Consider the following 13,505-nt stretch of genomic DNA (forward strand, 5'->3'; position numbering starts at 1 on the left):
CTAAGGTTTGACCTCATATTATATGATTTTGGTAAATCTGAAGGAAAAAAAATCAACAGAGAATCTGATCGTGTGTATGGGGCTTAAGGCTCTCTTTCTGGCAGTCCCTTATGCCCTCCGACTCTTTCTGGTGATCTCTCGCTCTCTGATGGTCTCCCATTTGCTCTGGCTCTCTTTCTGGAGGTTTCTAACAAAATCTGGTTCTCTTTCTAAAAGTCCTTCATGCTCTCTGTTGGTCTGGCAGTCTCTCACTCTGACTCAGTCTTGCTCTTCTTACTTATTGGCTCAGTCTTCCTTTCCAACTTTCCCATTTGGTCCCGTTCTATGTATGACTACTAATCATCCCCACAGGAGTGCAAAGGTAAACAGATAGCAGGTAGTATTAAACCTGCACTATAAAAATGATGGGCTCCAATATATGTATAAAAAAAAAAAAAGTATTTTTGCCCACGCAAGTGTGTGTGTGTGTGTGTGTGTGTGTGTGTGTGTGTGTGTGTGTGTGTAAGGTGTATATCTGTGCCACTAAAAATTATGTGTATGGGTTATTGTCTGACCACAAGGAGTTTGTTACTGGGATTTCTCTGGCCCCGTTTTACTGAATCTTTGACACATACACTTTACTGTGGGTCAAAATTGGGCTAGGTAATACTGGTCACTAAGGCAACCGACTGTATTTTGCTGGCTCCTGACTTTTTAAGCTGGTTCCTGGTGAAATTTGTCGAGGACTGAATTAAGTTCATTTGGAAAAACCAAGCTCCTACAGCAATGCACTGTTGGTTTTAAAGGCTGATTGGAAAGAAAAAAAAAAAAAAAAAAAGTGTCCGCTGCACAAAGTATAACTTTAGACCAAGCCTTGTTTAAGTCCACTTACATTTCTGATTCAGCATACATTCCATTTATTAAATAATCTACTTGTGTATAATCCTTCCTCTTGTAGCTTTCATACGCCTGTACTACAAGTAGTACTATAACAGCTAGAAAGAACAGAATTCCAAGCATTAGCACAGCTAGCAAAATGCTAGTATTCTGGATTTGCTTTGCAACCCCTTCTGCAACAATAAACACATCATCCACATTGTCTGTATGGTCTGCTACCTGAACAGATTTTGTAACTACAACTGAAGTAGGTTCCAAAGAGACTGGTCTGTAAAAGGTACTGGTAGTAGGCATAATGCTGGTGGATGATGCAGCACCTGAAATACTTGCAGACGTAGTTTTAGAAGTGTCTTGCATTTTTGGCACCTCGGACGTTCTTGGTTTGGCTAATGTGGTAGGGCTTGTCAAAGTTGGAGAAACAGCATGTGTAAAGTACAGATTTATTGTGGTAGGCAAATCAAAAACTGGTGTTGTTGATGGCAAGGAGGTTGTTGAAATCGTACTGAGAACTACAGTACTGGTTTTAGTTGTTGGTGAAATAGCTTTGGGGAGAACTGTGGTTAGCAATGTCTGTGCAGAAGAAGTTGTAATTACAGTTGTGTCAGTGACGGTTGATGTTGGGTCTCTCTGCCTGGTTGTCTCCGGCTTAATGGTTTTTGATGTTGTGTTTGTCATTGGTGTTGTACTTGTAGACTCTGTGTTGGTGGATGGAAATGAAGTGACATTTTTTACAACAGGAGGATCTGGTGGAGTGTTAGAAGAAATATTTCTTGTGGTTACAAGTTTGTTATTGGGTTGAATTGTTACATTGTAGGGTGTGGTTGAAGGGGTTGTTATATTAGGAGTCACTGGATTTGTTCTGGCTATCAGAGCTGCAGATGTTGTATTGAGTATAGCTGTTGTATCTGTACTGTTTTTAGTTGAACGCATACTTTCTGTTGACAACAGAGTGCTGGTAGTAGATGCTTCTGCTGTGGTGGTTGTTTCATGGACTGTTTTAATTGGTTCAGTTGTTAGCTCCAGCATGGATTGTGTAGTATTCTCATTGTTTGTAATTGTTGTAGTTGTTATAGCTTCAGTCTTTCCCCTTTTTCTCCTGACCCTTCCAGATTTAGAAGCATTCCTTTTTCTCCTCTTCTTAATATGAGTAGCATCTAAAAAAACAAAACAAAAAAAAACCCACAATCAATGAACAGGAATTATTCTAGAGTGCAGTAATATCAGAATTGGTACCAGGTTTAAAAGGGGGTTGTAAACCATCAGGGTTTTTCACCTAAATGCATTCTATGCATTAAGGTGAAAAACCTTTTGTGCTGCTGCAGCCCACCTTTTACGTACCTGAACCCGTTCATTCCAGCGACCAGCCCAGCACCTCCAGCTGCTGTTCTCATTGGATAGATTGATAGCAACAGAAGCCATTGGCAGAGTCCTGCTGTCTGTGCCAATGGATGCAGCAGGACTCAGGAGCGCTCCTGTACGTGTGCCCCCTTGGAAAGCAACTCTCTGTGCAGGTACTCTAAAAGAAGAGGAGCCAGGAGCACCGTGGGGAAACCCCAGAAGAGGAGGATCGGGACCACTCTGTGCAAAGAAGGCTAATAGGGTAGTTATTCCTGCGCTGCCACTATTATGTGATAGATCGAGGAACTGCTGCTTTCACCGAGATGGATCAAACCAAATCCACTTAGTTATAGTTATAACGTGAGGGTAGGTTGGTGTCGCGCTGTTCTGGTTTAAGGTATTACACGAGAAGGGATAGTTCTCTATATTTCTCACTCAACAAATATGAGTGGGAGAGGTATTTCTCACTCAAAAATATGGGGGAGGGGTATTATCCCCTAACAGAATATCAAACTCTTCCCCTCTAGCTAGAAGTGTATATAATATAGTTATATTTATATAAAATTGTCGGACACTGGAATAAAACCCCCAAAAAAAATTTAAAATTAGTAAACACACTACAGGGGTGCATGCACCTAGACACCACACAAGAGATATAATACTTGTTTAACCAGAAAGGCAAGTTCAGTGTAATCGTGGTACACCAAAACGAACAATATAGTCAGAAGAATTATCAGAAAAGTAAACACACTACAGAGCCAGCTATAGTCAGCTGACTAACCATGCACCAGAATGGAAAATATAGGCTTAGCTCCGTCGCCTTCAGCAGACCCAGTAAGCAAAAAAGTGCTATGTGCTAATAAAACCAGGGTAAATAAAACAACAACAACTGCATGTCTCTTGGTGCAATGTATAAAACTTAATTTAAAATAAAAGTGAAATCAAGTGACCAAAATAGATTAATAACCGTGCTTATCATAAGATAGAACAATCATAATGTGGAGGAAAATGATAAAATTATAAAATCTGTTTCTGAACGAAAAGTAAATACCCTACAGAGCCTCCATATCAGGTATGTAAAGTTTAGCTCGTTGAGGTAGCTAGGCTTAGCTATGAACTATAAAACTTTAATGTGAACTAAGCCCATCGAAATAAGGGCAATCAATTTTTTTTTTATAAACAAAGTAAAACAACTTTATTTGGTTTATCAGCTATTATAAGGTTAAGTCACCAGTAGTGTAGTGTATGTCTTATGCATTTTTTAAAACATTTTTGTAAACATTTTTTTTGTTTTGTTTTGTACAAGCAAATCTACTTGTATAAAGCCTCCCGACTCAAGCCAGAAGAGTGTCATTTACAATATATACACAGCACTGCCATTCTCAGCTAAAAGTTTTAAATATACATATAAAATGACTGAACAGAAATGGAACCTGTAGTATATTCCCTTGCAAACAGCATCCATTGCAATTGTAATTTCCTTTAGAAAACAGTGTCTGCACATGTATGGTATTGCTGTGAACATCAGTAGGACAATTTTGGGTTTATTTTTTTGTGGGCGGTCATGGTAATGGCAAGCAATGCACAGCTAAAGAAAAAAAAATCTATCTATACCAGTTTTGATTTTCAAGCCCCACCACCCCAAAAAAGTGTCAGACACTTGGGGAATAAGGCTGCATTTGCAGAGGCCTGGACACGGCTAAAACTTGAAGAAACTATGAACCAATGACCAAGTGACAGCATTACAAAGCTGGCCAAAAAATGCTTAATATCAGAAAGCCTAGGAAAACCCAACCGATCTGATGCAGTGCAATAAGTACCTTATTTTTGAGAGTATAGGCCCCTGTAAGGAGTTGTCTTATCCACCTAGCAATAATGGACTTAGAAGCAGGGTGTCCTTTATGAGACCCTGTTGGCGATACAAAGAAAGTCAATTTTTGGGATAGAGGTCATGCCTGTCAGATAGACCCTGACTGCTATGACCCAGCGGATACTACCCCTGTGTGTACTTCGGGTGTCATGGTGGAAAATTGGGGTAGTGCCCTAGGACTTGCCCCATCCTCACTACCTATTATTGGGTATATTTGGGTGATGCCTGTACCTAGGGGGGTGATTTTGACAGACATATTTGTGGTGGGGATGGACCTGCTTTATCCTAACTGGTTATTGATCCCCTTGATGACAAGGTCTCTTTTATATCGTATATTCATTTAGGTTTCAGTCAAGTTTTTCTACATAGAATGGTTAAATTGTATTTTGCTGTCAGTTAGCTTGGGCTCCTCTCTTTGACCGATTGGACTCAGAGTCAACCTTTTCTTCTTTACGTTGATCTTTTACGTGTATAGTTCATTATATAGCTTAAAGTAGAAGTTCACCTTTTGTAACGTTATACTCAATCAGGGTGCAACCTGTTACTAAAGCACCTGCCTGACCACACACGCACCCCCCCCCCCCCCCCCACAATCTCCCACGGTGACAGAGGGCATGGGATCCTTTTCTCGCACCCACTGTGACAATTCAAAAACAGTGTAGCTATGCGTGGCTCTGCACAAACATCCACTTAATTCACAGAGCTCTGTGAATAAACTACAAGTACCAGCATCCACCGCGGCAGACGGCTTGTAGTTCTCAATGAACTGTGAGGGCGCTGGTGAGTGCTCTAGTAGTTCATTGATAAGTGAACTTATCTTTTAATTGGTTATTCTGCTTTGGTGACTCGTTGTAGGACCCTCCTTCGTGGGCTGGTGTGGGCCCAGAGTTCAAAATTTTCCATATTCCTGTGTGGGATGTTGCTTACAAACTTCTCCTTCTGGGCACACTCAAATGCTCTTGGGGATGCCCCGTGGGCCACAGAGGGAACTGTGCTTTTTGACTGATCCGAGTGGACCCATACAGAACTGCCCTTGGGGGCTCTTTTGAGTGCCAACAGATACGATCCGATACCTTGACAGTGCCAGGGAATTCACTAGCTTATACCTGGTGCTAGTTGATTGATGACTTTGCAATTCAAAATATCAGCTGTGTGGATACAATTTTGTGATTTTCATTCTGCCATAGGGTGGTTCTGTCAGCTCCACAATCATCTACTGAACTATCAAAATCCTTCACCTGCTTTTTCTTCATTGGAGACCTACCATGGGTGACAAGCTGGGGCTTTTCCACTTGGCAGGCCACCCCCTTTCCTTTTTTTTTAGGTTGTCCATCTATTTATTTTGACTCCCCCCCCCCCCCCCTTTTTACCTTTTCTTTTCATGTTCTGTTTTTTTATTTTTTTATTCCTTTTTCTCTTGGTTGGAGCAAGCCGGATGGGCCCCTCCGCTGGGCTGGCCTTTGTATAGCAATTGTACATGGTTTACCAAGCCAATAACCTTATGGTCACAGAATATACAAGGCTTGAATTCCCCCCCAATACATGCACCAAAGCCTTCCACCACATCCGCTCCAAGTGTATAGATATCAAATGCCTTCATGAGATTAGTTTTTCTAAAGACATCCTGCCCCAAGTACCTTAATGCCAGTTATACACAGATATTTACTGATAACACTTCTAAGGAATGAGGCATCTTAATAGGTCTTTGATGCTCAACTCCCATCAGTTGTGGCCTCCTGACAGCGGCAGGTCTTGATGGCCGTTACGTCATTTTGGCGGGCCAACTTATAGACGCCATCATGTGACTCTGGCATCCTACTATGCATGCAATGACAAACAACTTAAATTCTTCAGAGAACTTCTAGCTAAAATACAGTTACATCAAAAAGGAACTTTGCATTTATGCAGCGATTCTAACCTGAATAGTTACCCGACTTTTGACAGAACGCGTGCATACTCACCACCTATGTTGTTATTGAAACTGATGTCAGGCCCTCTTTAGCCCTTGTACACACGGTCGGAGAATCTGTCGGAATGAGTCTTATCAGACCGTGTCATCAGATAATCCGACTGTGTGTGGTATGCATTGGACTGATTCCGTCCGAATCTCCGTCCGACCCAATTTTCCAACATGTTGGAAATATTTCCTGACCAACTGGGCCGGACGGACCTAATCCGAGCATGTGTAGAGCATGTGTAGAGCATGTGTAGAGCATGTGTAGAGCATGTGTAGAGCATGTGTAGAGCATGTGTAGAGCATGTGTAGAGCATGTGTAGAGCATGTGTAGAGCATGTGTAGAGCATTTTGATCGGCCCAAGTGCCACGCATGCTCAGATCAAATTCCTACATCAAAGCTATTGGCTACTAGCCTGAATGTAGTCCCATCGTAACGAAATTACGTCATCACGTTCTGAAAGATCAGATTTTTCGACAACTTGGCCCGACTGTGTGTATGCAACAGTTTCGGACACAATCCGTCGGGCAAAATCCGACGGATTTGGTTGGCAAAATCTCAGACCGTGTGTACGTGGGCTTAGACTTCTATAATCTCATGCTTTGGCTGATGTCTGGTGAGAAATTCACCCAAAAGCTTAGGATTACATTAATTTTTCTTAACCTCATCATGGTGCTGAATAGATCATGTTTTTTACTCCCAGCAATCTCTTGCCTCAAATTATCTCCTGCGATAGCCAACCCATGCCTTGGTTGGATCGTGATGCAGGTTGTCTCCCTTTTTTCATTATCATATGAACATTCTAGTGATGGTAGGTCCTCCTTGATTTCCTGTTTAATGACCTGAACTTAGTTTTGCAGGTTGGACAAGCTTTGCAGGAATACTTTGATTTGAAAATCAACTCAGAATATAAAAGCAAACAAACATGGTTTGCGGTCTCACAAAGCGGTTCTGTGGGGTTCCTTTATCCATTTAGCCTCAAGAAAAAAAAAAAAAAAAAAAAAACAACAACACCACACACACTGCTCAATTGGCCAACTTATGGCCCAAAATAAAACACCCCACCCCCACTATACTACCGTTTGTGTACAATAACAGCTTGATTTCCTAACAGAAAAAGGTAGAGAAGCAGATAAACTGGTCTAAGAATGATACCTTAAAAAGGGAACAAACCTGACTTTGTTAGCCAAACGTCTACAACATTGCGAGACTACATTTAAAACGCTTTGCCTTAATGCTGGCAACCAGGGACCCACCAGCGATCCAATTAAAACATTAGCAGAGATTCATTGACATTTGAGATCCCTGTATGGATCCAATTCCACTTTTAAATCAGGCAAGTTTTTGATTAAAATTCAGCTGACCCCCCCATTCCTGAGGCACTTCTGACACCATCAAGGTCCCAATTCAGAGCTTTGAAATTCAAATTGCAATAAAAAAAAGTTAGAATCATTTAGCACCAGAACCAGATGGTTTCACAGCAACATAAGACATTTAGTGACATCTTATTACCCCAGCTTACTGGACGAACGGTAAATTGAGTCCAGACATCCTGGCTGCGCGTATCTATATGCAACCAAAACCAAAATTTGTTCCCTCATTGTGGGCTAACTTTAGACCTATTTCTTTATTGAATAGGGACGTCAAACTTTTGACCGAGATATTAGCAACCAGGTTGAATGGCAAGATCTTGCCATTTATAGGCAAAGATCAGGATGGATTTATGTTAAATAAAGGCAAGTCAATAATAACATGAGAGAAGCTATTTGATTCAGCTAGTAAAGTCAAGAAATCAATGGGCCTTCATCCTTTCCTTGGACACTCGGAAGTCTTGATACTCCATCATAGGTGTATCTAACCTCTCTTCTGAAAGCTTGGGGTTTTGGTCCCCCTTTTTAATCTTGGATTGCAGCACTATATGGCAATCATAGGGTATTTATTCCGTATTCTGGTCACCCATTTCCCCCTCTCCCCATTGCCATTCACTTTGAATGTACAGAGGGTGAAGGTGACCAGTTTCCAGCATAAAATATGCAGTTTCGGGGCCAAGCATTAATGATTTCAAATTCAAAGCGTTGAATCTTTCTCTCGCCAGATAAATTACAATTCCTCAAGGTTAAGTTTTCCTACCAATGGGTCTCCGATCGTCTTCCTTACTTGGGAATTCACCCAACGCCTTTTTATACAACCATTTACTAGGCGAATTCTGGCTCTGACTATTCTTTGCCAAACAAATGCAGTTCTGGTGACATGGTAAAAAAAAGTATCAAATCTCATGGCTTGGTCGCATAGCAGCCCTAAAAATGACACTATTGGTTTACTACTTGGCATGTCCACCAATGCCAGGCGTCTGGTGGACAAGATGAGAGAACTAGAGCTACTGTTGCACAAGGAGGATTTAGATTTTGTAGGCATTTCAGAGACTTGTTTCAACAACTCTCGTGGGGTATGCCTGTATATCAAAAATGATGTACAAGTGCATGTGAGATGACATCACTAATGGAGCAAAGGAGGAGGTGGAATCCTTATGGGTAGAGCTACAAAGAGGAAACTAAGGGGGGAGTATGCTATAGGCTCCTTAACCAGAGGGAGGAGGCGGACCTGCTATCACAATTTGGATTAGCGGCAAGGATGGGAAGTGTAATTATAATGGGGGATTTTAATTATCCAGACAGAGTGGGTGGAAGGAACCATGCATTCATGCAACTCACCAGTTCCTAAATGTTTTGCAGGACAATTTCATGGGTCAGATGGTAAATGCATCAACTAGAAACAAAGAATTACTAGACTTACTGATTACCAACAATACAGATCTGATCACGGATGTGGAAAAACAGGGCAATTTAGGAAAAAGCGATCACAAGTCAATTAGCTTCAGTATAAAATCACACAAATAGGAAACACAAGGGGAATACAAAGACACAATCAAAAGAGCCAACTTCCCTATACTACGATCGTTGCTAGACGATACTAAATGGAATAAAATCTTAGGAACGAAAAATTGCGTTAAGAGAATATTAAATAAGGGTATTAGCCAGTGCATCCCAATATATAATTAAATTTAAAAGAGCAAAAAAAGTCCTGGATGGCTTAACTCCAACATAAGAACGGAGAAGGCCTTTTTAAAAAAAAAAAAAGGATCATTTAGGATTCCAACTTTACAAAGAATGCAACAAGAAATGTAAGGCCGCGTACACACGCGCGGACTGTTCGCCCAACTTTGTCCGTCCAACAGTTTCGGCAAACAGTCCACTCAAACTTAGCATGGACGGACATGGCCACACACGACGGACGAACAGTTTGCTGAAACCGTGCGCGATGACGTGAACGGCACGTACGATGGGACGAAAAATACGATGTCCTATACACTGCATTATAGCTTTCGGCGTGAAAATCCTTTCTGAGCATGCGCGCAACTTTGTTTGACGAACAAGCCTACACATGAGCGGACTGTTCGCTGAAACAAGGTTTCAGCGGACAGTTTTACGGAATTTCCGAAAAACCTTGTCCGTCCAACTGTCCGCTGAAACTGTCCGCTGAAAGCCCACACACGAGCGGACTGTCCGCCCAAACACTGTTCAGCGGACAAAGTTGGACGAACAGCCCGCGGCCTAAGGGTGTAATCAGGGCAGCGAAGATAAAACACAAAAGGCACATAGCGGAGGAGAGTATAAAAAAAAAAAAAAAAAAAAAAAAAACTATTAGATAAGCACCTGAACAGCCACAACATACAGGGATATACAATGTAATAGTGACATAAAATCACACACATAGGTTGGAATTGTCTTTTTTCAACCTTGCCAACTACGTAACTATTCTTAAAAAAAACCCCTCATGTATCCTTTCTGGACTCTCCCTAAAAATGTTAATTCTGATGCTTGTAGAGCAGGGATTGGTTCCGGACTGACTGTAACCCACTTGTTTTCATCCTCGCCCTTTTCTGCTTCCCCAGCCTTTACAAATTTGTTTGTTACATTCTTCTTTTCTTGATACCAAGCCTGTGGTTTTGTAGTCCTTAAATACATGGGAGAAGGGTTTTTCTTTGCTTTGTTCTCCTATTCAAATAAAAGGGAGAAGTCTAAAATGCAGTGAAAGGTAGTATCCCACACTTGCCTTCTTTTTGGGGACTTAATCTAATATAACAACAATGTTTAACAACAATCTATTGTATTTGGTTTATGCCTTCCCCACTTGCCCTTGTGGGAATTACCATTTTAAAGTTGAAATCTAATTTCTATACGTTCTATAAGGGCTTACTTACTACTTTGAGGTTATGTATAGGTCTTATCCACTTTCAGGATTAAGTTATGTCTGCATGGGGAGCTGTCACTCATACCTCAATGTTTGCCATCTCCATATGTTAGCTGGCATCATTGTATTGTTTAAAATGCTTAATAAAATAATAATGATGATAGCCACGAAGAAGGCCACTGTATGAGAGAGAGCAATTTTTAGAATTGTATCATATTTGTGTGTATATATATATATATATATATATATATATATATATATATATATATATATATATATATATATATATACATATATACATATATACACACAGTGGTGTGAAAAAGTGTTTGCCCCCTTCCTCATTTCCTGTTCCTTTGCATGTTTGTCACACTTAAGTGTTTCGGAACATCAAACCAATTTAAACAATAGTCAAGGACAACACAAGTAAACACAAAATGCAATTTGTAAATGAAGGTGTTTATTATTAAAGGTGAAAAAAAATCCAAACCATCATGGCCCTGTGTGAAAAAGTGATTGCCCCCCTTGTTAAAACATACTATAACTGTGGTTGTCCACACCTGAGTTCAATTTCTCTAGCCCCACCCAGGCCTGATTATTGCCACACCTGTTCACAATCAAGGCATCACTTAAATAGGAGCTGCTTGACACAGTAAGGTCCACCAGAAGATCCTTAAAAGCTACACATCATGCCGAGACCCAAAGAAATTCAGGAACAATTGAGAAAGAAAGTAATTGAGATCTATCAGTCTGGAAAGGGTTATAAAGCCATTTCCAAAGCTTTGGGAATCTAGCGAACCACAGTGAGAGCCATTATCCACAAATGGCGAAGACATGGAACAGTGGTGAACCTTCCCAGGAGTGGCCGGCTGCCCAAAATCACCCCAAGAGCGCAGCGACGACTCATCCAAGAGGTCACAAAAGACCCCACAACAACGTCCAAGGAACTGCAGGCCTCACTTGCCTCAGTTAAGGTCAGCGTTCATGCCTCCACCATCAGGAAAAGACTGGGCAAAAATGGCCTGCATGGCAAGTTCCAAGGAGAAAACCACTGCTGAGCAAAAACAACATCAAAGCTCGTCTCAATTTCTCCACAACACATCTTGATGATCCCCAAGACTTTTGGGACAACATTCTGTGGACCGATGAGACAAAAGTGGAACTCTTTGGAAGGTGTGTGTCCAAGTATATCTGGCGTAGAAGGAACACTGCATTTCATAAAAAGAACATTATACCAACAGTAAAATATGGTGGTGGTAGTGTGATGGTCTGGGGCTGTTTTGCTGCTTCAGGACCTGGAAGACTTGCCGTGATAAAAGGAATTATGAATTCTGCTGTCTACCAAGAGATCCTGAAGGAGAATGTCCGACCATCTGTTCGTGTACTCAAGCTGAAACGAACTTGGGTTCTGCAGCAGGACAATGATCCTAAACACACCAGCAAGTCCACCACCGAATGGCTGAAGAAAAACAAAATGAAGACTTTGGAGTGGCCTAGCCAAAGTCCTGACCTGAATCCTATTGAGATGTTGTGGTATGACCTTAAAAAGGCCGTTCATGCTCGAAAACCCTCTAATGTAACTGAATTAGGACAATTCTGCAAAGATGAGTGGGCCAAAATTCCTCCAGGACGCTGTAAAAGCCTCATTGCACGTTATCGCAAACGCTTGGTTGCAGTTGTTGCTGCTAAGGGTGGCCCAACCAGTTATTAGGTTTAGGGGGCAATCACTTTTTCACACAGGGCCATGATGGTTTGGATTTTTTTTCACCTTTAATAATAAACACCTTCATTTACAAATTGCATTTTGTGTTTACTTGTGTTGTCCTTGACTATTGTTTAAATTGGTTTGATGTTCCGAAACACTTAAGTGTGACAAACATGCAAAGGAACAGGAAATGAGGAAGGGGGCAAACACTTTTTCACACCACTGTATATATATATATATAAATAATTTATTACAATCCCATATAGCCAATCCTGTACCCACAGTTGATCCAGAGGAAGGTGAAAAAACAGACGTTTTACTAACCGCCCCCCACCTCACAAGCACATAGGGGATTTCTCAAGGCAAAGTGTATTACGCAGGACACCGGGCTTTGGCAGCTTTTCTGACAGTTGTCAGAATCAGATCTCTTCCTTGCTGCCTAGAGTCTTATGTACTGCAGACATGCATTGACAGCTCTGCGGTGCTTTTAGTCTACCATTGATGCTGGATGTCAAGATTTTAACATGCAAGTGTACGGTTTTTATTGATGAAGAAGTTTCTCAAAATACTAATGAGGATCCCGCTCTGCTATCTTCTTGTTGTAATGGGATCCATGTTTGGTTTCTGCAGGGCAGAGAGAACAAAGCTAGGGTCCCGAGGCTGCCATTATAGGGGTTTGATCTGCAAAACACCTTTAATAAAAAAGTTCTAACATGTGAAAGCGAAGCCAAAAGTTTCTGGAATAGAATGGATAAGGCAAAAACCTGTCCCTTATGATTATTTAATGCTAACTTCTGGTCAAGTCCGACTGTAGGAAGGCCGGAGAGCGAGGTACATAGAAATCTCTGGGGTTGAAAAGCCTGTGTTAACACCAGAAGAATACATTTCTAGATACAGTAGTACATTTTTCACAAAGTGTCTTTTCTGACTGAGTATTGTGGGAAAGAGTCAGCAATAACCCAGCCCTCAAGAACTGGGTTTGAAAAGCCATGTTGTTAAAGCCAGTGACTGGGAAGCATGCTAGAACAGGGGACCTTCAAACAGCAGGTCTGTCCTGTGTGGAAGAGGCCAGGTGTTGTCTACTAGAAGTATGACTATGTCTGAGTACAAAGTTCTTCTTGGACAGTTTGGTGCAATGAGAATCCTTGATTTCTTCTCTTCCTCGATTCTGTGGAGAAGTCGAGGTAGAATCTGCACTGTAGGGAAGGCATAGGTTAACCTGGACAGAGTCCAGGGAATTAAAAGGGCATCAGATGCCCTTGCAAAAGGATCGTTGGTTATGGCCAGGATATCTGGATCTGCAGTTCCCCATTTCTGCCATAGGAGATTGGATATGAAGATGTCAGAATATAGGGACCAATCCCCCTGGTCCAGGTGGTGAAGGCTAAGGAAATCCGCCTGCCAATTGTCCACTCCCAGAATGTGAATGCTGGTTTCAGAGAGGCACTTACTCCCCTTGTGGATTCTACGTGAAAGTACTTTTTAAAGGATTTTATGTCCAGAAGAGGAT

General features: G+C 41.4%; 1 protein-coding gene across 3 annotated transcripts in view; it reads right to left on the reverse strand.

Moving 5' to 3' along the window:
* Positions 1-814: 814 nt before the first annotated feature.
* Positions 815-13,505, reverse strand: part of CUNH11orf24 (chromosome unknown C11orf24 homolog) — an 83,630-nt gene continuing 70,939 nt past the window's right edge. For all 3 annotated transcript variants that reach the window (XM_077455914.1, XM_077455921.1, XM_077455918.1), the window contains one exon: positions 815-2,030. In XM_077455914.1, the coding sequence (XP_077312040.1) occupies positions 868-2,030 (1,163 nt within the window). In that variant the 3' untranslated portion in view covers positions 815-867. The remainder of the gene's footprint in view (positions 2,031-13,505) is intronic.

Source organism: Lithobates pipiens, unplaced genomic scaffold, assembly GCF_037356315.1.
Source record: "Lithobates pipiens isolate NorthernLeopardFrog02 unplaced genomic scaffold, aLitPip1_a1.2 Scaffold_10, whole genome shotgun sequence".
Taxonomy (NCBI): domain Eukaryota; kingdom Metazoa; phylum Chordata; class Amphibia; order Anura; family Ranidae; genus Lithobates; species Lithobates pipiens.